Here is a 22,635-nt window from a genome sequence, read left to right as displayed (position 1 = left end):
ACAACAGTAAGGATTCGCTAGTGGTCACCCACCTAACTACTAACTTACCGGCGTGTGGCTTAAGTACGGCTGAGCGGACGGGAAGCCCTGTTCTCCACACCCTGTGGTCGTATGTACTTGTTTAAGTATTAAAAGAGAATATATAGAATGGGGTACTGCATCGTACAGCCAAAGGGCTCGCTCAGAAGTGTTCTTTAATCTTCACTTACAGTAATATTCGACATCAGATTTAAACCCCACACTCTTAAGACTTTAAGTCCCGAACCCTAGTTTGAACCACGCTATTACAATTAAGATATGCCGGTTGATCCTCCAGCAACAGACTTAATCACCCAACGTTAGGCTTGCAATATGGCCCCGAGACTTCTCCTCTTAAAGATTTATCTAATCCGTGATATGATAGAGAGCAGGTCACTAACCATTACTCAAAAGTCTAAAGAAGCTGAATGCAGCAAAGTTACGATCATAAATACTCGCAGGATCTTGCGGTTGTCTGGACGATGCCACGCACCCCCAACTCGAATAGGCCGGAGACGAACCATCACACCACTGATAATTGAGGCGCTTCGTAATCACTTCTCTGAAAAGCCCAGTCTGTACCTCGATGAGATGGCTGTCTTCTGTAGGATGAGTTCTATACTATGCTCACAACCTTTGGCATCCGAAGAGCCCTTGCTACTAAAGGTTGTAAGAAGACGGCCCTGCAGCATGCTAGGGAGTGAGATCTGTTGAGCTCGGAAGCCCAGAAGAGCGCTTTCGACGTCGAGGAATTCCTAGAGGTAATAAGATTGTAATGCGACAGCACTCAGAGTATACTCTGGACGACCATGTAAGTGCAGTGTTCTTCCAGTAAAGGCCACAGAAGAGAGCTCAAATTTTCAAGTTACCCTAGTAACTATGTAAATTTAGACGGCGTACAATAACTGAACTGGCTTTGATCCAAGTCCGGCAGTGTATCCACTTAGCCATACGTTGACAGATCCTCTAAAGCGTCGGTGAGAATGGATGACAGCTCCGGCCGGTATGGCCTGATTGTAGCTTCCAGTGCAGATTTCCCATCAAAAGCCTTGACATGAAATTGTTCGCGAGTGCAACTTCTCGCCAGTACTTTGACAATGTCCGATTTGCCAGTGTCAACAATGACCCTGAGTGGTGTTGCTCCAACAGGGAAGTTGTATTTGTTTTTTTGGTAGATCTTGGCGGACAGGTCACTCCCAGCAGCTATAAGGTTCTGAGCTGAGCGAGAAGTGTTTACCGCATGAATCGGTGTGATACCCTCAACTGTAGCACTGTTGGGATTTGCACCAGCATCTAACAGAATAACAAGGATATCATCAAGGCTTCTGGATGCTGCGGTGAGCAATGGCGTTACACCAGATGGACCGCACGCATCCGGGTCCGCACCAGCGTCAAGTAGTATTTGCACCATCTTCGCAGACTCTTTGTAGACAGCGAATGTTAATGCGGTTGCTCCTTCGGGCATTATCCTGTTGATGCTGTCTTCGGGCGGATATAGAAGTTGGCCATACTCATCCCGTCCAAGTATCTCATACACCGTGTCGATATGGTCTTGCCTAACGGCAAAATGCAAAGCAGTATCTCCAGTACCTGCACGTATCATGGGATTGGAACCGTTTTGAAGGAGCAATCGAACGATCTCGGTCTTTCCTAGCATTGCAGCAAAATGAAGCGGCAGGACTTTTCGCGTTTGAGGCTGCCATGTGGCATTGACATTATCTTTACCCAAGTGCCTTAAAAACCGCTTGACGGCCTGGAAATCTCCTTGTATTATGACGTCAAAAATCATGGAGGCCTCGCTTTCAACGTAGTCAACCACGTTGCTAGCAGCATCCTTTCCGTGCTCGTTGCTCACGCCTTCAGAAGTTTCTTCAGCTGGTGTTTGCACCAAGGAGCTTAGAGTGGAACTGGCTCGAGCGTTTGGGGTATGGCCTCTGATAGGGTTAACATGGTCACATCCTAAATGTATCCATCATTCTAGACTGACTGCTTGGTTCTCCGCTCAACTCACCCATCGCTTTTCTCCATGACTGAACAGGCTGCTCTGTGCAAAGCGAGTTATGAGGTCCAGTTCCATGGCTGTCAAGAATACCACTGTGAATGAAATGCTTAAGGTCACCAAATATCTTCTTGTACCGTGAATCTGCCCTATCGCTACACCGAGCCATTTGCACATGATTTGCGTCAATACTCTCGACGGTTTCTATTGATCTTGGTAGATCGAGCTTGGCGGAAAAGCCGTCTACCACCTGCCAGCATTCTTAGTTAATGGGCTTTAGAAAGCACGTCAAAGTATGGCTGTACCTTATTGTGTACTCCCTTGAAGCCCGTCATTCCTCGCGCCTCTTGGAACGAGTGTATTTTAATCATAGACGTAGTTATAATGTTCTTGAAGTCCTCATGGATGTTGTCCAGCACTTCGCTGTTAGGTTCGAGTGACTTAACGATCTTTTTGTTGGGATCGTGTAGCGTAACAATGGCCATATTCGCTGCAATCGCACCCCATGGTGCATAACTACTCCCGCGATGGGGTGTACCCAGGAAGACAATCAATTTCGTTCGCTCGCGGCACGCCTCCGATCTTCTTATCGCCTGTTGACCACGTAAGCCCTTATATATCAACTTCAAGTGCTTAAAGGTACCACCAACGGACATCTTTAGTAATGATACCGCCAAGGCTGTGCGCTACAAACAAGACAGGGTCCTAGTATCGTGAGTTTAATCATCCCATCCAAGTGGCCAGGTCCAGGTATACCTTGTTGTCAATCTCTCGCTCGAAACACACTGCAAGATCTTGACCGTGCTGCGAAATACTGTTCTGGTTGTTGGATTCGAATATGCCCTCTATTACGTCCGCGTTATAGCCGTACGTCCATACTCTCGCATCAGGAATATCTCTCGCCAGGAAGTCCCGTGGCCAGAATCCCTTGGCAGGTATTACTTTGTTGGGAACTTCGGCAGTGTTCGAGTTGGGCGGCTTAGACTTGGACCAAAACCTGCGAGTCTTTTGTTCGTCTGACTCTGCGGCGGCTTCCCATGTCTCCCTCGGGTGTCCTCTCAAGCCATGCACCAAGATGATACTGCACTTGGTCAGCTTGGTTCCTCGGTTGGACTTCTTGTCACGAACTTTACCCGATACTCCCTGTTCTCAGTGCCGTTCTCACCCGAGAGCTTTGTAAATCCAATTCGTTGTACGTCCGTCATGGCTGTAGAAAGTACTATTGTATAGGTAGGTCAGTGAGTTCTCTTCCAGGACATGAAGAGGGAAAAAAAAGGGAATGCGTCGGTGTAGGGTCTTAGCAGATATGGTAAAGGCTGTAGTGGAATTTCTTTCGGAGTTTGTACCTTTAGATATCAAATGATGAGCGTGATACAACAGGCAAGACGAGATGGTATATGAGAAAGAGATATAGTGTCGAGTCTCACTATATAAGTGATCAACTCATAGATAAACAAGAGTTCTCTGTCTGGAACCTTGGAAGTGATAGGTGATTTAAAGCCCAGGGAGTGGCTACGGCTTACCCGCCTGGCACATCTCACTCAGCGCTAATCGAAGTCATAATCCTCGACGGGATATATTGAGTAACTATTAACTATAGCGCGCGCGTATGGTGCATTGGTTCGATGTTCATGAACCCTGCAAGCACCAATCATCTTTGGGGCCATACTTGGGTGGTTCCACGTATACAGGTCGCGACAAGTGGTTCCTGAGGTGACTGTTCGCGCATTATGCAGTGTGCTGCATATGATTGAGGGCGCTCTCCCGGGCGGTCATCTCTACGTTTAGATTGTCATCAGTGAGCAAAGGCAAAAGGCAGCGAGGACTGAGCACTTGAACGGAAGGGGAAGGCCAAGAGACGGCAGAAGAGATCCTCTATGTGGGAAATGGAAAAGGGATCTTGCCAGATTGTAAGGGGCACTTTTGGGCTGTTCGCATAAAAGATTCCTTTATATCCTACCATTTATTACGACACTAACGATGACCGTTAAACGGTACCAGTGAAAACTGCTCGGACTTACGGGGCGTACCGGGGAAGGGCTCAAATTATACTAGCGTGTTTCGAGCTAGGGTTCGGGACTTGAAGTTCTGTGAGAATTAAATCTGATTCAGAATGTTACTGTAACTAACTATAATCTCCGGGGTGTGGTGGGGCGAGTGTTGCCCGGGCGAGAATGGGGTGAGATTTAGACTGGGTGAGAATCTGGCTGAGAACCACCCGCGCGACCGCGAACTGACCCTCTCAGCTGCTGGGCGGTGGATCGGAAAAAGCAATATAGCACCAGAAAGCCCATCCATCAGCCAACCAGATGGCAGGCGGCTTCATGCAATACCCGTTTGCTCAACATTTGTCTTGCCAATTAGGGAAAAGGCCATCTGCCGGTGTGCCGCCCTCGAACGCGATGTTTGAGGCTGACTTAGGGGTGTGTTCATTTATTTCCCCTGACTTCCTTGGCCGAATTTCAAGAACAATAACCTATGCAGTTCTTGGACAATGACGGCAAATCGCTCAGGAAACATCAATTACTGGCGATGGACGGGCAGTGCACTACCCCCTGTTAGCCCGCCCCAACCATCGCTACCGGAAGACAACAGTCTACCAGAGCCTCGGGATTTAAGCAGGACTGAAATTTTGCAAGAAGATGTTAGTCGATGAGACAAAGCCAATCGATCGTCATAATTTGCTGATAGGTTCAATATAGTTCTTTAGGAAGCCAGGTATTCATGTTATGTGAGAAACACCTTTCAGACAAATCCCAACTTGCTAATATATGTCAGCTTCATGCCAAAAGTGGAAGAAGGGATTTTGGAAATGGCAGGGAGTGCAGAATTGTGCAGGCAACTCTCAGAAAAGTTCTTCCTCCCTGAATTCTTCTTTGAAAGACTGGGATGGAACGCAAATGGCATGTTCGGCAGTACTGAGAATCTGTCACAAAATGATTCAGAAACCAGCTATGGTAAGAGATCAAGTCGAACTTACAGTGGCCGCTAATCCTAATTCTCATGAAGGGACATTTTCGCGCTTTCTTTCCAAACAAGTCAGGGAAATAGACCCTAAAAGGGTACTAACACCAAGAGGTCCACATAACACAAATCTCATCTCAACCCTTGCCCCGGAATACGCATATGACTGGCACTATATGGCATTCTGTACCTTGTGGCGGTCATCACTTGTCAATCATACTGAAGATAGTGGTCAATATAGGACGGATGAATCTACTGACGAGACCAATGTGCTTCTTTGCTTCGATCTCGATGACAATATTACCCTCCGATTAAGGCGTCTGTTGCATAAAGCCGATCTCAGAAATTGGAAGAATGAACCTTTCCTCATGCTCGAGTATGCGCTCAGTGTTGTGATAGACCAGTGTGAGAAAGATCTCTGGAGCTTCCAAAAGCCAGTGCGAGATATAGAGAAGGTATTGCCCCTTTCCAGTGTTATCCACACCGTTTATATCTGACCCATTCTAGGGTCGCGGCCAGGAGCTGTTTCAGGAAACAGGCTCATCTGACAACGACAAAACATTTGAATTCCTTGTTGAGCGATACAGTCGGCTTCACGAATTATCGCGACATGTGATCCATATTTCCGAAACGATGAATGCGGCCTCTAACAACCTTGGTGCCATAGTACGAGACCATGACCTGTGGCTTCAGTCAAACATTCGTTCTTCTGCGGTAACGAGACGACTCTCAAAAATGCTGCTACTTCATGAAAACATGATCTCCAATTTGAACTTCCGGGCTAAGGCGTTTGTGGGCCGCATGGATAATGAGATTAAATGTGTGAGTGCCCACGGCGAAAGAAACCAACGGGCACATTTGTTCTCTGAAAATAGCCAGCTGACCATGTTCGATTAGGCCTCCAATTTTGTCGCAGTCGCCGACAGTAACATCTCGAAAGGTATCCTCAAGCAAACCCGGAATGAAGGAAAAGTATTGTCAGATACCGTGTCTGCCTTAACGCTCCTATTCCTCCCGGGAACTTTCATCTCAGTAAGCCCTTCTCATTCGAACTTCGTTTGCCCTTTAGAACCGCTGACCATATTTGCAGGGATTTTTTGGAATGAATTTCTTCACACTGCAGAACAACGACAAAACTCAAATTCTGCAGTGGGAGACACATCCAAAGATCTGGATCTTCTTCGTTTGCACAATCCCCATCACGATATTGGGCTTCTTCATCTTCATGTTAGAGTTCAACTTACTTGCATGGATTCAGGACATGCAAGCTTTCATGCGTGACATGTTCTGTCAAAGCAAAGCACCAGATCCTGAGAACAACGATCTTAAAAATCCAAGATTCTCGGAACGGTCAAGAGGGTTTCGTAGGAATTTCGGGTTCTCCCGGCGTGCTACTTTGCGCTCGACGCCTTGAGGATTGCACAATTTTGGATTTTTGGATAATGCATCAGATGCCGTGGGAAATTGTACGTACTAGTTGTAGTAATTCTCGAAAATATTTGAACAGGTTCTCAACATATATGTCTAGCATGGCAGTAGAAACTCGGGGAAGGGTCAGTGCGGCGTGATTCGGAGGCTATGCTCTGCCTGATCCTCACCAAATTCTTACTTGGCCCTCATCTTTAGAGGTTGCCTTAACATATGCATCACCTGGCTATAAGACCTCTGAGCGCAAGCTAATCAGTGGTAACTCTGGAAGGTTCAATCTTAGATTGTCAGTGTGTGCTGACATTAGGGAAAGAAAGCCCAACAGTACCTAAGAAGAGGTAGACGGATAAAAATAGAGTCAAAGAGCAATATTATTTCCTAACAAAGGATATTGAAACGCGAAAGTCAACAAAGGGCCCAACTAAGGCAATGGTATAAACCCGCCAGCATCCTTTCGTTGAACAAACAACCATGAACGGGATAAATTTAATCCGATCGACAACACTTGTTTTAGTCCGACTCATCCGTTGGATTCTCAGGAACCAAAGCATGGCCGTGGTAAGAGTCGACCATGACTCTCTTCAGGCCGAGAAACATTTGATGCATGAAACTCTCCAGGCATACATTTATGGCAAGATTCATCCGTTGATCAAGAACCGTGTCTGGCCCCGCATTGTGGTTTGTGGCCATTATTCCCGAAACGGTCCCAATGTACATATTTCACCCAATGAGAAACGAGAAAAACGTTTCAACTGGCATCGACCAACAGCAGTTATCATCGACGACTCGACCCTGGAAATCAGGTGTTTTCCGGGGCGTGATTACGTGCTGCATTACGCTCTCCTCATCGCATATTACCTCAACCTAAATTCGATCAAAGCGCCTGCATCAGTGATAGAATACCGCCTACCCTCTTCGGAAGATTGTTTGGATCTCCTCTCGCAATCAAATCTGAGGTTCATGGGCCCTGTTGATACTGTCATCCTGGGGTATGTGAATCACCTGGCCACCAATGATAATTATCCCTGGGAGACAGGGACAGATGAGCCGAACCAATTATTTGCGTGGAAGCGCTCCCTTCGAGCGGACGGGAGTACTGTCGCTTTTGTGGGAAGCATGATGAGCCTCTGGGGTGATATCATCGGAAATGCTGTTCGCACAATGCAAGTCCAGAACAACATATCGAGCGTTATATATATGGGCAAGGCTGGTTCATTACGGACACAAGATATCCCGAATCAGGTCCTCGTTACTGGTGAAACAAGTCACCTAAACAACAAAATTCTCTCTTGGAAAAGCCCACTCACGACAACACTATCAACACAGCATATCGCACACCTTTGCCAGGGGACACATATTACAGTCCCGAGCCCCTTGGTTGAGACTGAGCTTTGGTTGGCCATGAACAAGCACGATGCAGACTGGGTCGACTGTGAGGTCGGTTACCTCGCACAAGCCTGCCAGGAACACAATACTCGATTCGGGTATTTACACTTCATCTCAGATAATGTGGCACAAAGATACCTGTACAATCTTGCAACAGAGCGCCAAGATGCTGTCATCAGTGCACGGAAGGACATTTGGGATGAAATTCGACGGATCCTAGCTCTCCATCTAGGTATAGAAAGCCTAGAGGGGGGTGTGAGGGGAGCCACTTTGTAAAAATATAGACTAGACTTCGGGCTAATATCAATATTTTTGAGAGTTTACTATTTAAGAAAGAGGGATGCCATGATGAGCCACTATGCCATCGATAGAAACACAGAATGGACTGTACCGCACATCTAATAGGGTCTACGATTTTTTGATTGATAATGTTCCTTTGTACTTCAAACTCTCGGTAATACAACAGGGGTCATAAATCTGTATGCAATGCCACTAAATGCCACTAAATGCCACTAATGAAGTATTGGATAGTCTCGACCCGAAAGTCTCCAGACGAGTGCGGTTTCATGTATTGTTTTCGCCCTACTTTGGCCTCTCATTTTTCACCTCTTTTGCCCATTTTCGAGTGCTTCGGGTTAATCATGTAGATCATATAAAGGCATTGGTGTGAAAACCTATGGCCTAACTGTATGCGGAAAATAGGCCCACTCTAAATTCTTCATAGAATAACTAGTAATATTTTGCTCCAAATAGAAGTTTCTTCCTAATGCCCATCATTCCGCTGTGGATATAAGACCAAAAAAATCCATATGAATCTAGCGAGAAACTGCCAAAAAAACAAAAACATACAACAGTAAGGATTCGCTAGTGGTCACCCACCTAACTACTAACTTACCGGCGTGTGGCTTAAGTACGGCTGAGCGGACGGGAAGCCCTGTTCTCCACACCCTGTGGTCGTATGTACTAGAGCTAGTATGGAAGGGATATCTATCCTTTGATTAGGGTAGCCATGGGACATAAAAAAGTGGGGTACGTTAGACTCCAGGTTCCGGTCGTCGGGCGAGAATGCCACCGACTGAATCGAAGCATCCACCTAGGAAGCTGTGCTTCGAACTGTTTGCGGATGATTGTTTTAGAGGCGCAAATACAAGCAAAGTATAGGAGGCATTCTTTTGAAGTTTTCAGTATGTTATTCACAGATAATAATAACAACTATCGGGTATATCAACAACAATTTCGCTCTGACTCATTAACTTGATCCAGTTTCCAAATATGGAGGTGGGGGATCCAATGGATGATCTAGCTGCGGTAATGAGGGAGGTGGCCGGGTTAGCCTAGGAGGGAGCTGCACCGCTGCCGATCTGTCGTTCGCTGGTAATTCTGTAGGTCTTTGGTCGCCTGGTAGCTCATACATTCCGGGCGTTGGAAGTTGATGATCTCTTTGCCAAATCCGGGTTTCCTCCACCGAGGGTAGCTCAATGAGTAATTGGTCCAGTTGACTTTGACCTGATTGAGTTCTCCGTGCTCGAGGCTCTGATGGCGACGGAAGTTCAGCCGTTTGTTGTTCGAGATTCTCGAACTCGGACATGGAAAGGTCTTGGCCGAGATGGTGCTTAAGAAGCTCATGCGTGACAAATCGTTCTGGGACAAGTCCTTGAGCTTCAATGAAAGATATATGTGGATTCGAATCGGCCATCCGCCTTAATCTGCTTGCATGCCGGTGATGATGGAGACAGCCGTCAGCCCCTATCAGAAGAATGGTGATAGAGGCCCAAGATACATCGAAGAGGCTCAGCTCGAACTCGTCCATGTCATTGACCTCACCGCCAAGTATCAGAATCAGACGCAACTTGGGCGTTTGGGGACCGGCTTGCCACCCGTATATTGGGTGGAATATTGCTGTTTCAGAATGCTTCTGGAAATGCATCTCCTTGACTTTTTGCCAGCCTACCATGATGCGGCTGCGTCCTGTGAGTCTGACATTTCTCCAAACATCATCTATGTTCCACCCATTAACTAGGTTGATGTAGTTTGCATGGCTGCTGAATGTTACGAATGGATAACCCTGTCCGTTGCTATCGTGCTTCCCCAGTGCTTGGATGAAGCGGCGTAGGATGGCTTTTGCGAGGTCTAATTTCCGATAGTCAATACAAACTCAAAATAAAAGGAGAATATTTCATTCACCTTTGTTCTTTGGTTGGTCCGTCTTCAAAAAGTTCGTGATGAGATATTGGTTGTAATTAGGTCGGAAGGGATTGAAATCCAAGGAACCACGAACATCTAACAAGATCGTCGTCTCATCTGTCGGGGATCTGATATCATAAGTAGTTTCGGAATCTGGGTTGATCTGTTTTGAATATCCTTCCCTGGGATATTGATTGCGACAAATATCATCGGGGGAGTGATACCTTGGGTGAGATTCCACCGCCGAAGCCATTCGCTCCCGTGCCAGTTCAAGCCCTGAAATCAAATTTTGTTTTGTTGTGGTCTGACATCCAGGTTTGTGATTTAGAACCCAGTATAGTCGCTCTTCGGCGGTGTCCTTATAGCCTCTCCACGCAGGCGTGACGCCCCTCCATCCCGCGGACGCGTCAATGGTAAATCTCAGAGGATTCGATGCTTGAGATTGCCAAGCAACCGGAATCGGCTCAAAGTATCCCGCTCGTAAATGATTCAGGTATTGAATCGGCTTCTGCATTCGAATCTCAGAAACCGCCCGAGCTATTCCAATTCGTTCCTGGTAAGTCGAGACAATTTGCCTATCAATCCCATCTTGCCACCGGCCCTGTTCTTCCTTGAGGATCTCGCTGCGTAACTCGAAAGAACCAGCAAGTTTCTTCTTCATTTTGGACGCAGTTCGCTCATCTGAGCTCCTGACAGAGAGAGCCTTCCTGAAGCTTGAACGCTTAGACGATTTTTCGCTGTTCAGCTCGCCGTTAGCGGATGTGCGGCGGGTGAGAGACATGTTGGATACGAGGGACTCTAGCTGCTCAAGCTCCCAAATATTGAAAGACGGCTCCATAAGTTGAACAGCTGCCTGCGCCTTCTTGTTGAGAGCCGAATCCAGAGCGATGGTTTGTTGAACAAACTTGGCATGTAATTCTGGATTGGGCTTCGCGATTCCGTATATTGAAGCACCTGCGAGTGAATAAGATGTCATGATGTTAGAATATGGGTTGGTGTTGGAAAGACGCAAGTGTGCGAAATCATGATATGGCTTTTCGCCTGGATAGACCACGGCCTTGGACCACATCTCAAGCACGTCAAGGCGATTAAGCCTCCTTTTCCAGTACATGTGAACAGGACATTCACAGAGCAGGTGTGTTTCGTGTTCAGGTTCGATCTCGGGGTTGTAAATCCGACATGACAGCTGAACACTGTGGAGCATGTTTTGCATTTCGGACTCATCTTGGGCGCGGACCTTGGCGGCCCTGATCAAGGCGTTTTCATGGTGACGACGGGAGACACTGCTACTTGTAGTCACAAACGATGGTCTTGGGCTTGTTTGGCTTCCGGTCGACGCAGAGATGCTTCTTGTGGCTAAAGCATATGAAGGAGGCTCGGTGGGGGATATGGGAGAAGTGGTGCGGTTCAAGTCGGCAGGCTGGACCCAGGCGGTCGTGGAGCCTGTCATGGAATTGTTCATAGATGATAGTGGCCGATGTGGCCGCTGTGAGTATCTGTCGGGGTTCTCGTAGTACTGATCGACAGCTTCATTGATACTACTCGCGTACTCCACAGGATTAGTGAACTGTAATTCAATATAAGAGTTACCGATACATACTTCGACAAATAACACTGCTTTCGTTACATCAGCATCTGGCACGAAGGACATAAAATGCGATATATTTGATCTGGATGGCCGCATTATTAGGAGAAGTCAGTAGTTAGAATGTGACATAGACAGGAAGGCTCTCAAAGCGCGATCGCATACTCGAAATAACATTCATAGCCTGTAGATGCGTAGGATGACACATCTTACAGGCATGTCACAGCCCCAGAGCCCTCGCCCTGTGCAAGACATCAAAAGGTCAAACCAAAGCACGTGGTCGGAAGAAGCAAATGAGTGGATGGGCATTCGCCGCCCCTAAGCTGATTGCGGCTCGGCGCCCAAGCCAGACCACGATCGGACAATTTAAGCGGGCTCGCGTGCCCGACCACCTCCGCTTCCAAGATCAGTTTAACTTCGGGAGTTCTCAACTGCTTTGCAACTGATTGCTCATCCTAAAAACGTGATAGCAAAAGAGAGGATATGAGCCAAGTTAGTTTTTACAAGCAAAAACAAGCAAAAAGCAGATCTACAAGAACTTAATCCTTATCTGTAACCAAACAACACCTATGGATTGAAGACTTATTCAGCGTGCCCAGGAATCCTAAGGTTATTTTCGGCACGCTCGATAGGCTTCGAACGCATTTAATCCCCGTATGGCAATAGCACTATCATGAAGTAATTCACGCAAGAATAAATGTGCTTGTCTTGGGTTATGTAGTCATATTCTATGCAGACTTTCACTATACAGTGATGCGTTACGCGGGACCACTGTAAACCCAACATTTACCCCTCAGTTTCCTCATTGCTCTTATATCTTACTCCAAAGTTCAGGAATTAAAATTAGTTGATGTATTTCTAACCAATTATATGCTTGTCCCAGACGAGCCGCCCACCAACTCGCGATGAGTCTACCTCTCGTAGTTATGTTAAGCCATTTCTCCTCTGCGATTCCCATATCAACTTCCCTATAGGAGCTCCATACTGTCGCATCATCAGTACACTATTTAATTTGTGTCTACCATCTACAAGGAGACTAACAAGAATGGAGGCAGAATGTATATGGACACTAGATGCGCTCATGATCTTACAGTGGATATCAGTCTATCAAAACCTAATCATGTTCTGGCCAGCCATGAACTAACGAAATCAGTTCTCCATCTGCGTTGATGGGGCGATAACTATGGGATAATCTAGCAGATTCTCTGTGGAAAAGTGGACCTCGAAGAAGGCTATCCACGCTAGGCGCGTTACAGTATGCTATAGAACAAAGTGACGTAATTTATGCAATGAGTAAATAGTATATATGGTGCGGAGACTTTGAAATGAGTGGTCTTCACTTCAGTGTGAAAAGCCCAGATCGATCGGTATGCATTGGGCCGGCAAGCTAGGTGGTTCAATCACGGGCAGAGCACAATCCTTGTGCTATTAAAAGTATGCATATTTTCATGAGGCCGTACGTGGATTTCCAGTGCAGGTGCAGCAGAAGGAGAGCACCGCGAAACACGCAAATCAACCAGAGAGACAGAGGGAATATCCCACTGAGATATATCGACTAGAAAATCAAGTAGCAATCTTGCAACAAGATCTACTAGGTAAACGGACCCAAATTGAAGTAAGGAGGCCTTAGCCAATATGACGGTTGAACAATGTCGTGTTGGAGCTTCAAGTCTGCTAGATAGTATTTTAATACCGTTTTTTACTAGTCATTTGTTACCTTTGTTCCATATTCTTCATAGGCTCCATTGTTTTCTAAGAAATGCTTTGGTTCCTTTGTCGGGCTATTGTTCAAAATAATGGCATTGATCGATCGAAGTCTCTTTGTTTCTCCAGTCTACCCTGCTGGAAGTATATAAAGGGTCATCGGTATCTGACGATTGAATTCTGCACCAACCGATCACACACATCATTTTGCAATAATTCACACACCCCAAAATCGTTTCTACCAATACTTTGACCAACTCAGAAATCTTCACAAAACATGCCTGACTACAAGTATGGAAGACAGCCCAAGGGACGGATGTTCCGAAAGTGGATGGAGAGCCCTCGTGAGCCCGGATGTCCAGTTGCAAGAAGTACCCTCAACTTGGATCATCGAAGAAGGCACCCGGAGTTCAGAGTTACTCACAACCCCACAAAACTATCTGCCTCGTGGAACCCACTGCTGGCACCCCTAGGGCTAACGCTTGAACATCCGGATGTACGTGACTCTGGATCCCAGTATCGAGATATCGAAATCATGAGCCGCCACGGCTCGCCAGTAAACTGGTGTGGACGCACTGGACCAGGTGTGATCTTTATTGACAATGTATACAGATCGCACAACAATGCCCGCCTTCCACATATGTCCGATCTCACCAAGGTCGCTTATGAGATGGACTTTTCGTTGAGTTCCCTTAAGTATGTATTTGTCAACGGGATTATCAACGAGGACACTGTACCTTGTGTCAGATACGAGGTATATCGATCCGTCGTACCCTATGAATACCCGTCTAGAGACCCACTAATTTGGCACCTTGGAACGGCAGAGTTCGATGCGTTGCTGGGTACCGGGATCGGTAAGATGGTCGCATCTTTCATTCTGTGTGCGTTTGGCCAGGGTAGAAGATGTATTGTACGAATTGTTACTTTCCATACTAACGAGTTTTACAACTTGAACATGCGGTTTGATATTGCGTGAGTATGCTCAGTGAGCGTCTTTGATCCATGACACTGGCCTTTTACATCTAACTTGCTTTTCTTAGGTCTCGTTTTATTTTCCTATATATCTCAATTGAAGTACCGAGTATTAGCAAAATTCATACTACAATTAAATTCTTTTTTTCTCTTGTAAAGTCCCACACAAAGTTTTCTTGCATATTTATCTGTAAGCACCTCTGTGAACGAAAATAGCCATATAGTAAGTAAAGATCCAACATAAAGCATTTTGCTCTTGCTTTTAGGTGGTTTTGCTACGTAGAACTAAGGGGATAGCGCCTTCTCCTCGTATGTGACGGCCTACGGCAGCGATCCAGTCTCAATAAGCTAATACCTGCTGGTTGTGGATAATTTGAATATAGTAAAACCCGCTTCGAATTCTAGTTTTCCAGTTGGATTGGTGGAGGAAACCTCGAAAATGTAGTGCATGAAGTACCCCAAATCCTCCACTGAGAGACTAACTTGGCCAGGTGCCCACTCGAGGAATTCCTTGAGTCTGCGATAAAAATAAAATAAATATAGTAGAGTACCCCAGTATCTACAAGCCGAGATTGTATGTAGCCAGCCTACAGACCCACGTTTACTGACCGTGGTAAGAGCTTCCAAGACCATTGATGTGCCAAAGCTGCAGCATTACGTCATGATTGCTGATGTATTCGGGTACATGCATATGCAGTCTGTAAAGAGAGAGGCGTGTTTCAAAGGGTTAAACTATTTTATACTGACTCAAAAAAAAAAGGAAGTGGATAAGTAAATATGTAACGAGGCTTGAAGACCTACCTTGGAAATTAGATAAATGAGGGTATAGTTCTACCATGGCTTTGTTCTATTTTGGTCCGAGTCAAATTAAAAAGACATTTGACTAGCTACATGTAACACGTCGGCCAGTGCGGAGATCATCCTCTATCAGGGGATCCGCGCATTTCTCCACTGTGGGGAACCGGGATCTGCTATGCCACAGCTCAAGTATTCCCTTTTGATTTGCTGCCTACGCATTCCAATGCAGTCTAGGCATTTCTCTGTCCAATAATTATTCTTCGGAAATGCTGCTGGCCACTTCTTTTAGCCTTTTAGCCTTGCGTCCTTGTGATTCCACACACCACCAAATTACATAGCTTCCGGTGCTGTAGACTTGGGATTCAATGTTGAGATATAATTGTTGTTTAAAGAAACATATTTCTCTTTAAATCTACGTATCAAGAAATCTTGGTTGTCAATATTACAGACTGCTTCATTTAGCATCGGTTGTGGACAAGTAAATGCTGAATTCTTCTGCCTTGGGGTTCAATCTATGCCAATTATCCGCTTAACGCTCACTTCTCACAGCAACAAAATCCCAACGGCCGAGACTGATGTGGGCTGTACCATTGAGTTCAAAGCATACTAGAACGCGGCGGGCTTGGTCCTGGTTTAGTTTCCTCCAATTGCATAGCGCATACAAATTTGGTACTTATATAACCAGGCGTCTGTACCCCATGCCACGCAACCTACCCCGCAAACTTAACGTTTGAGGTTTTCCATTGCGGAGAAATGTACTATGTGGTCCCTACTAGTGCATACAAGACTTCACTTGATTGGCACACTGAATCATGTCTGCGATTGCTTGCCGTGCATCCGGCACTACTGAATCAGGAAGTATACCTTGACCTAACATGATTTCCCTGTACAAATAATCCCAGTCTCTTTCTTGTATTGTTTTCCTTTGCTATAAATGTGTTTTTCCTTATTGCGCATTGCAATTTTCAAGTTTGAAGTCAGGAGTAATGGAAAGTACTAGGTAGCAAGATGGCATTGAAAGCCATATTATATTCCTAAGAAGCGATGTATAAGAAACAATGAATTTCAACTCCTGAAATAATACCAACTTCCGGGATTCATTTGCTCCCCCACGCTTACGAACCGTTCTCTTACATATATGGTCAAGACCACCTCTATCCCCCTGCTGATTCCAGACTTTTTCTTAGCAGAGTGCTCCTCAATTCTGCCTTCTAACCTAATCCTATTTCTAAAAGATTGTATTCAAATTCATGGAGCGATTCCTAAGTAGTACGAGTCACGGCACAAGGGGTTAAATATTCAATTGGTGGCCGGGCCAGTGGGTATGTAGTATACTCGGGACACCTCCGATGTCTCACTTGCATGTATCTCAAGGTATACCCAAATCGACACCCAAATTTGGAATAAACATATAAACACAGGTGCATAAAGTGCGGGGATTCTCCTCAAAGATTGCCGGGGTTAGCAGCTCCCCGCCTGTGTCATTTGGTAGTGGTACTTGTGCACAACAGTAGACTATGGGATCAATGGCCCGAGACTTCACAAGGACGGCATACCAGTTTAGACTGGACCACGAGCTATTAAAAGTCTTTTGTTAGCAGCTCAGCGCAAACGGATTTGGGGCACGATAGGGCAAATACAATTGGCAGTATAAATGAGCACAATACGTGCTCTCTTGCAAGAGCCAGCATGGAACTAAGCCACACTCAATTCATGAACTCTGTCTCCGCACGCGGGGTCCGCTTAGGATATTGAAAATATTCTGCTTTTCGGGTGGTATCTCCTTCCAATTTGGGTAACACCAAGTGGGAGCTGGGTATATAAGGAGCCTCCAGGAACTTCAGTTCAGATCTTTGCTGTTCTCTCTTCACCGGCCATCTGGATCTATTGCAGTTTACTTTGACTTATTTCTTTGATTCATCTTATACATGACGATCCCAGACGAAGTCGACATCATTATCTGCGGCGGCGGCAGTTCGGGATGTGTCCCTGCCGGCCGCCTCGCCAACCTGGATCACAACCTCTCTGTGTTGTTGATCGAGGCAGGTGAAGATAATTTGAATAATCAATGGTGAGAGAGAAACAAGTTTGTTTCGTGCAATGAGACTAACAACTATCAGGGTATACCGTCCCGGTATCTACCCAAACAACATGAAACTCGATTCAAAGACAGCGTCTTTCTACCATTCAAGGCCATCTGAGCATCTCGATGGACGTAAAGCTATTGTTCCATGTGCCAACATCCTTGGAGGTGGTAGCTCGATCAACTTCATGGCATGCTCTTCCTTTCCCGAAAGACATTTGTTGAAGGGTTATCACTAATATCCACGCAGATGTATACCAGAGCATCGGCCTCCGACTACGATGACTTCCAAGCCAAGGGGTGGACCACCAAGGAACTTCTGCCTCTGATGAGAAAACATGAGACATATCAGAGAGCTTGTAATAATCCCGAGCTGCACGGGTCCGATGGCCCTATCAAGGTCTCGTTTGGAAATTATACCTACCCGATCAAAGATGACTTCCTTCGTGCGGCTGAATCCCAAGGCATTCCAGTCACCGATGATCTTCAGGACCTAAAGACTGCGTATGTACTCGAGCAAATGAGCATTTCTAGCTTCTCATTAACATGAATTCTGATAATAGACACGGCGCCGAGCACTGGCTGAAGTGGATCAATCGTGACACAGGTATGCATACCACTAATATCTCTCATTACTCGGCTTGACTTGTCTCTAATCTGTTTAACAGGACGACGAAGCGATGCTGCCCATGCCTACGTCCACAGTACTCGAGCTAAGCATTCCAACCTGCACCTAAAGTGCAACACCAAAGTGGACAAGGTGATCATCGAAAACGGCCGCGCTGTTGGCGTCGTCACAATTCCCACCAAGCCCCTCAACGGAGGAGAGCCAGTCAGCAGGATCTTCCGGGCGCGAAAGCAAATTATCATCAGCGCTGGTACACTCAGCTCGCCTTTAATTCTCCAGAGATCCGGATTCGGCGATCCAGACAAGCTTCGCCGCGCAGGCGTCACTCCTCTAGTGAACTTGCCTGGGGTCGGTCGCAATTTCCAGGACCACTACCTGACATTCTCTGTCTATCGCGCAAAGCCAGATGTCGAGTCATTTGATGACTTCATTCGCGGAGACCCGGAGGTGCAGAAGAAAGTTTTCGAGGAGTGGGATAAGAAGGGTACTGGCCCACTGGCGACTAACGGTATCGACGCCGGCGTTAAGATCCGTCCCACTCAGCAGGAACTGAATGAGATGAAGAAGTGGCCGACACCTGAGTTCGTTGGAGGGTATGACTCTTATTTCAAAAACAAGCCTGATAAGCCTGTTATGCACTATTCTATAATCTCAGGGTAAGTAGCTATCCGACTTTTGAAAGACATTACTGATACTCGACGTAGCTGGTTCGGAGACCATATGCACATGCCACCGGGGAAGTTCTTTACCATGTTCCACTTCTTGGTATGGTGATGTCTTTGCACTTGACAGATAAATTAGGCTAATGGCCAATACCAGGAATACCCATTCTCTCGCGGCTTCACCCACATCCAGTCCGCAGATCCATATGAGGTGCCGGACTTCGACGCAGGGTTCATGAATGACAAGCGGGATATGGCTCCCATGGTCTGGGGATATATTAAGTCCCGCGAGACTGCCAGACGCATGAGTGCATATGCTGGCGAGGTGACAGCCATGCACCCCCAGTTCGCTCACAGCTCATCCGCCCGGGCGTTGGACATGGATCTGGCTGTTACAAAGGCATATGCTGGCAAGAATCATATCTCGGCCGGTATTCAGCACGGCAAGTCTTTTTTGATTCCGTTTCGTCTGTGTTTCTCTCACTAATACGGCTATGTAGGCTCTTGGACGCAGCCCTTGGAGCCTGGAAAGCAGCCTTCTGCCTCCACCCTTAACACCAATAGACATGAGGCTCGCGACTCTCTGAACTATAGCGAGGAGGATATCAAACACATTGAGAAGTGGAGTACGTCATTATCAACACCTTTCTAGATTTTGTTGTTTCTGACCATCCTTCCGCAGTTCAACGTCACGTTGAGACAACCTGGCACTGCCTCGGAACATGCAGTATGGCCCCTAGAGAGGGCAACTCCATTGCGCCGCAAGGCGGTGTTGTCGACGAACGCCTGAATGTTCACGGTGTCAAAGGCCTCAAGGTCTGCGACTTGTCGATCTGCCCCGATAATGTGGGCTGCAACACTTTCAGCGTAAGTCTTTGCTCCTTTTTTAGTATCATAGTAATACTAAGTGTGATGAAATATATAGACTGCGCTACTTATCGGCGAGAAGTGTGCCATGCTCGTGGCCGAGGACTTGGGATACTCGGGTGCTGATTTGGACATGAGGGTACCAACCTACCATGCCCCCGGCGAATTCTCTCATCTTTCTCGTCTTTGAATGATTTTGTGTTGGACTTTGTATGATGTTCATGAGTCACATTCCTTTTTATGGCGGTTCTAGTCTGAATAGCAATCATGATTATGTTCCTTTTTGGCCTCCTGTTGTCTCTCTCGTAGTAAATACAGAAATCTAACTAGGGCCAATCTGTAGGCGAGAGTAATGTAATCAACTCGACGCTTTTCAGATTACACATTGAGTATCACCTTTTGCCATTTCTGACAATGTTATTCGGTGGAGGTAGCAGATACATTGAATATATTAGAGTTTGATTTACCACTTCACGTATTAACTCCTTACCCTAGGAAACGGTCGCTTTTACTTGTTTCCTGTAAGGAGAAGACAGATCGATAAGATATCGACTTAAAGCCACCGATATTGACAAGGTTCGCGACGGACAGATATTAATTAAAATAGCTGCTCGTTCTCAGCTTTGTATGTTTATACGAAAAAGTAAGGAGACAACATTTTATCAGACAACATAAGGAGAAATATCCTTTTTTTCCCCTACACATGGAAGAACGGGGTGGGATAATCCAGTGCACGATCACCTCCATATGTCGGCTTTGTTCTGTCGTGTTCTTTGTGTCAAAAATAGCAACCCTCAAGTAACATTTAAAGAGAGTCGAGTCTTCTTTGTCCTCGCATCCATGTCTCATTCCATTCTAAAGCTCTTCGATTTCCTTTGTTGGCAAAGAGTCCCTCGCAAAACGAACACTGGTCTGCAAATATATATCCAACCTTGAATTCTCCTGCTAGCGCATCCCATCCTCTCCTGATTATTTCGAAATGCGCTATTCACTCCGAGGAAGAAATAAGCCTGCAGGCTTCTACAATGAGGACTACGAGCCCCTGAAGCCGAAGACAAGCGCCGCTCGTATCAAGGCTAAAAAGACACCCGCGAAACGAAAGGCAAAGGCTGCAAAGCCTGCCCCAAAGAAAGGAAAGATTCCTAAAGACCTTGATAATTCGTACATGGGAATATATACTCCCGAGGTGCTTCCACGGCCTAAGAAGCAAACATGGAAGCATGATGGAGAGAAGCCTATCGCCGATATGAAAAAGGTTCCACGGGGATGGAGTTCTCACGACTCAGACCTCGACCCTGAGTAAGCAAACAGGGAATGATGAGACTTGTATTTTATCGGCCCATGATATCTGACTTTCTCTAGTGATATTGACGCACAAATTGAGAGATGCCGCGAAAGGATCAAAGCCAAGATCATGCCGTCCATCTTCGAGGCTCGCCTCAAAGAATGTCTGAATAGAAAGGATGAACGCGAGTACGTTTCTATATCGGATGAAGCTATTTTAAATGTACACTAGCTGATATTTATGCAGTACTATGATGAATGACGAGGCAGAAGACCTCAGCTGGAACGTAGCCCAACGTCTGGAAGATCTGGAAAATATCAGAAGCTGGCTGGAGAAAGGAAATGACGACGATAATCAAATCCCCAACGTTGACGCCATAATTCAGGCCTACGCAGTTGGGGATTTAGACTGGAATGCAGGCCTTGTGACCTACTGGTCAAAGGGAAAGCAACTTTGCCAGCCACGGCCGTTCAAATGGGAAGAATTTCTGGCCATCAGTGCGAAGCACAAGGGACATATTGGATTTTGGGTTGAAGGGGTAAGAAAATGCCAATAATTCTATGACAATGAACCAGATACTAATGGTAGATGTATAGGGTCCTAAAGTTGGACAGATCCTTCTCAAGGAGATCAAGCCAAGCACTGGAACGTCTAATGGACAAGAAGGTGATCAGAATGGCCTACTTACTCCTTCATCACCCGTTGCAGGAAAGAACGCAAGTCATCTCATTCCGCGCTGATCCCGACTTGCTTGTATCTAACATATTTCCCCATTTTCCAGTCCCCTGTCGACATTCGATTAAATGACACAGTCCAAAGCCACCCATTCAGCTACGTGAAAGACTCAGGCGCCCACCTGATGACCATCTCAGACAGAGATTTCGCATACCTCCATAAAGTCTCAGTAACTATAGAGGGGTTTGACCCCAAGCCAGCAGCTTCCATGGGCGTTACGCGTGTGCACCTGCATGGGGGAGGAGAGCTATTTTGGAGGTCCAAGGCCCTCCAGATTAAGTTCAGGGACCCTGATCACCCCAAGCGCGGGGACTGGGAGTGGGTGCAATGTCACTTGAGTGAGGAAAAGGTTATGGGCTCTGACAGGATCCCCGACTCAGGCAACTGTGTTCTCTACAGGGATATTCTTCTTTGGAAATATGGCCCCAGGGAGGGGATCAACCGCAAGCCACAAGGAGTGGTCTAGTTTAGTCCTGTTTGTGGCACCGATGCCTTCTTCGCGTAACGTCTAGAGTCGTCCATCTAGCCTTTTCTTGTGTCAGAAGCAAGTTGCTGGGTATTTGTTGAGGTAGCTTAAATGGTAATTGTTTGGGTATGGTTGTCTTGGGGCTCACGCCGCACTCGGGTTCGTAATTAGTCGTGGTTCGTCCGTACAGAATTCATTCATCCTTCTTTTCTCTCCGGGCCATGCGCCTCGCCTATCAATAGTTCTTGAAATCGGCTTAAGCGGTACACGCATCGTAACTATTTTCTATCAATCACTAAAAGAGCTTTGCTAGGTTGAGAGACGGGCTAAGATATACGTATAAGTACAGTACCTTGCTACGTATAATTACACCATCGTACGGAATCCCGTTGAATTCCCTCAGACAGAGCACACACTCACAAATTGCTTCTAGAGACCTATCTTGAAACTTGTTATTTCAGTCTCGTATCTATTGGAACTTGTTGCAGATCTTTCTTCGACAAAAGTAGGATGCCTATTTAAACGACGTGGGTGTAATTTATACTATCGTATCTTAGGAAATATCAGACATCGTGGTTAACCCACCAGCCACATTTTTCCACGTGGTAACCTGCACAGCAATGTGGCAGCAAGTAAATGTCCGGGGCACGTTACATTGCTGATCGTTATAAGGCAGCATTAATTTAATTGACTGCTAAATATGAAGATCAAATGTGTTGATCTTATCCTACTCGGGCAAGCACTATCACGGTGGCGAAGAGTGGCTAAAGTATGTCATTTTGTAAGAAATAGACCACCGATTGCGATTGTAATTGGAGCAGTCTAGATAGCTTTTTCGATCTAGTACACCTCGTAACATTATTGCGTCTCC

The 22,635-nt window shown here is 46.2% G+C and overlaps 7 protein-coding genes across 7 annotated transcripts; 5 read left to right on the top strand and 2 right to left on the bottom strand.

Annotated features, from left to right (window-relative positions):
- Positions 1-961: 961 nt before the first annotated feature.
- On the bottom strand, positions 962-3,222 carry PENARI_c006G02127 (ankyrin repeat domain-containing protein; the record flags this gene model as incomplete). The annotated part of the gene is made up of 5 exons (XM_022630189.1): positions 962-1,950; positions 2,030-2,267; positions 2,323-2,703; positions 2,774-3,098; positions 3,146-3,222. The coding sequence occupies 5 exons, from the start codon at positions 3,220-3,222 to the stop codon at positions 962-964; spliced, it is 2,010 nt and encodes a 669-aa protein (XP_022489691.1).
- A 1,289-nt stretch (positions 3,223-4,511) lies between these two features.
- Positions 4,512-6,395, top strand: PENARI_c006G01404 (uncharacterized protein; the record flags this gene model as incomplete). The annotated part of the gene is made up of 7 exons (XM_022630154.1): positions 4,512-4,661; positions 4,720-4,748; positions 4,796-4,974; positions 5,096-5,436; positions 5,489-5,803; positions 5,879-6,013; positions 6,072-6,395. 7 exons carry the CDS (start codon positions 4,512-4,514, stop codon positions 6,393-6,395), a joined length of 1,473 nt encoding a protein of 490 aa, XP_022489787.1.
- A 563-nt stretch (positions 6,396-6,958) lies between these two features.
- On the top strand, positions 6,959-8,071 carry PENARI_c006G00423 (uncharacterized protein; the record flags this gene model as incomplete). The annotated part of the gene is made up of 1 exon (XM_022630107.1): positions 6,959-8,071. The coding sequence occupies one exon, from the start codon at positions 6,959-6,961 to the stop codon at positions 8,069-8,071; it is 1,113 nt and encodes a 370-aa protein (XP_022489722.1).
- Positions 8,072-9,044: 973 nt separating this feature from the next.
- Positions 9,045-11,663, bottom strand: PENARI_c006G07687 (uncharacterized protein; the record flags this gene model as incomplete). The annotated part of the gene is made up of 2 exons (XM_022630453.1): positions 9,045-9,925; positions 9,980-11,663. The coding sequence occupies 2 exons, from the start codon at positions 11,661-11,663 to the stop codon at positions 9,045-9,047; spliced, it is 2,565 nt and encodes an 854-aa protein (XP_022489827.1).
- A 1,882-nt stretch (positions 11,664-13,545) lies between these two features.
- PENARI_c006G07618 (uncharacterized protein) lies at positions 13,546-14,971 on the top strand (the record flags this gene model as incomplete). Its single annotated transcript, XM_022630449.1, has 4 exons — positions 13,546-13,964; positions 14,016-14,122; positions 14,861-14,913; positions 14,966-14,971. The coding sequence occupies 4 exons, from the start codon at positions 13,546-13,548 to the stop codon at positions 14,969-14,971; spliced, it is 585 nt and encodes a 194-aa protein (XP_022489599.1).
- A 1,995-nt stretch (positions 14,972-16,966) lies between these two features.
- Positions 16,967-19,468, top strand: PENARI_c006G12401 (GMC family oxidoreductase; the record flags this gene model as incomplete). Its single annotated transcript, XM_022630675.1, has 10 exons — positions 16,967-17,109; positions 17,159-17,264; positions 17,372-17,625; positions 17,685-17,728; positions 17,790-18,405; positions 18,454-18,514; positions 18,569-18,842; positions 18,912-19,037; positions 19,094-19,278; positions 19,337-19,468. The coding sequence occupies 10 exons, from the start codon at positions 16,967-16,969 to the stop codon at positions 19,466-19,468; spliced, it is 1,941 nt and encodes a 646-aa protein (XP_022489656.1).
- Positions 19,469-20,257: 789 nt separating this feature from the next.
- Positions 20,258-21,764, top strand: PENARI_c006G05271 (uncharacterized protein; the record flags this gene model as incomplete). Its single annotated transcript, XM_022630335.1, has 5 exons — positions 20,258-20,577; positions 20,641-20,751; positions 20,810-21,101; positions 21,160-21,264; positions 21,345-21,764. The coding sequence occupies 5 exons, from the start codon at positions 20,258-20,260 to the stop codon at positions 21,762-21,764; spliced, it is 1,248 nt and encodes a 415-aa protein (XP_022489792.1).
- Positions 21,765-22,635: the final 871 nt, after the last annotated feature.

Source organism: Penicillium arizonense, assembly GCF_001773325.1.
Source record: "Penicillium arizonense strain CBS 141311 chromosome Unknown PENARI_contig006, whole genome shotgun sequence".
NCBI classification, from domain to species: domain Eukaryota; kingdom Fungi; phylum Ascomycota; class Eurotiomycetes; order Eurotiales; family Aspergillaceae; genus Penicillium; species Penicillium arizonense.
Note: the sequence above shows the minus strand (reverse complement) of the source record. Positions and strands in the feature narration are given on the sequence as shown.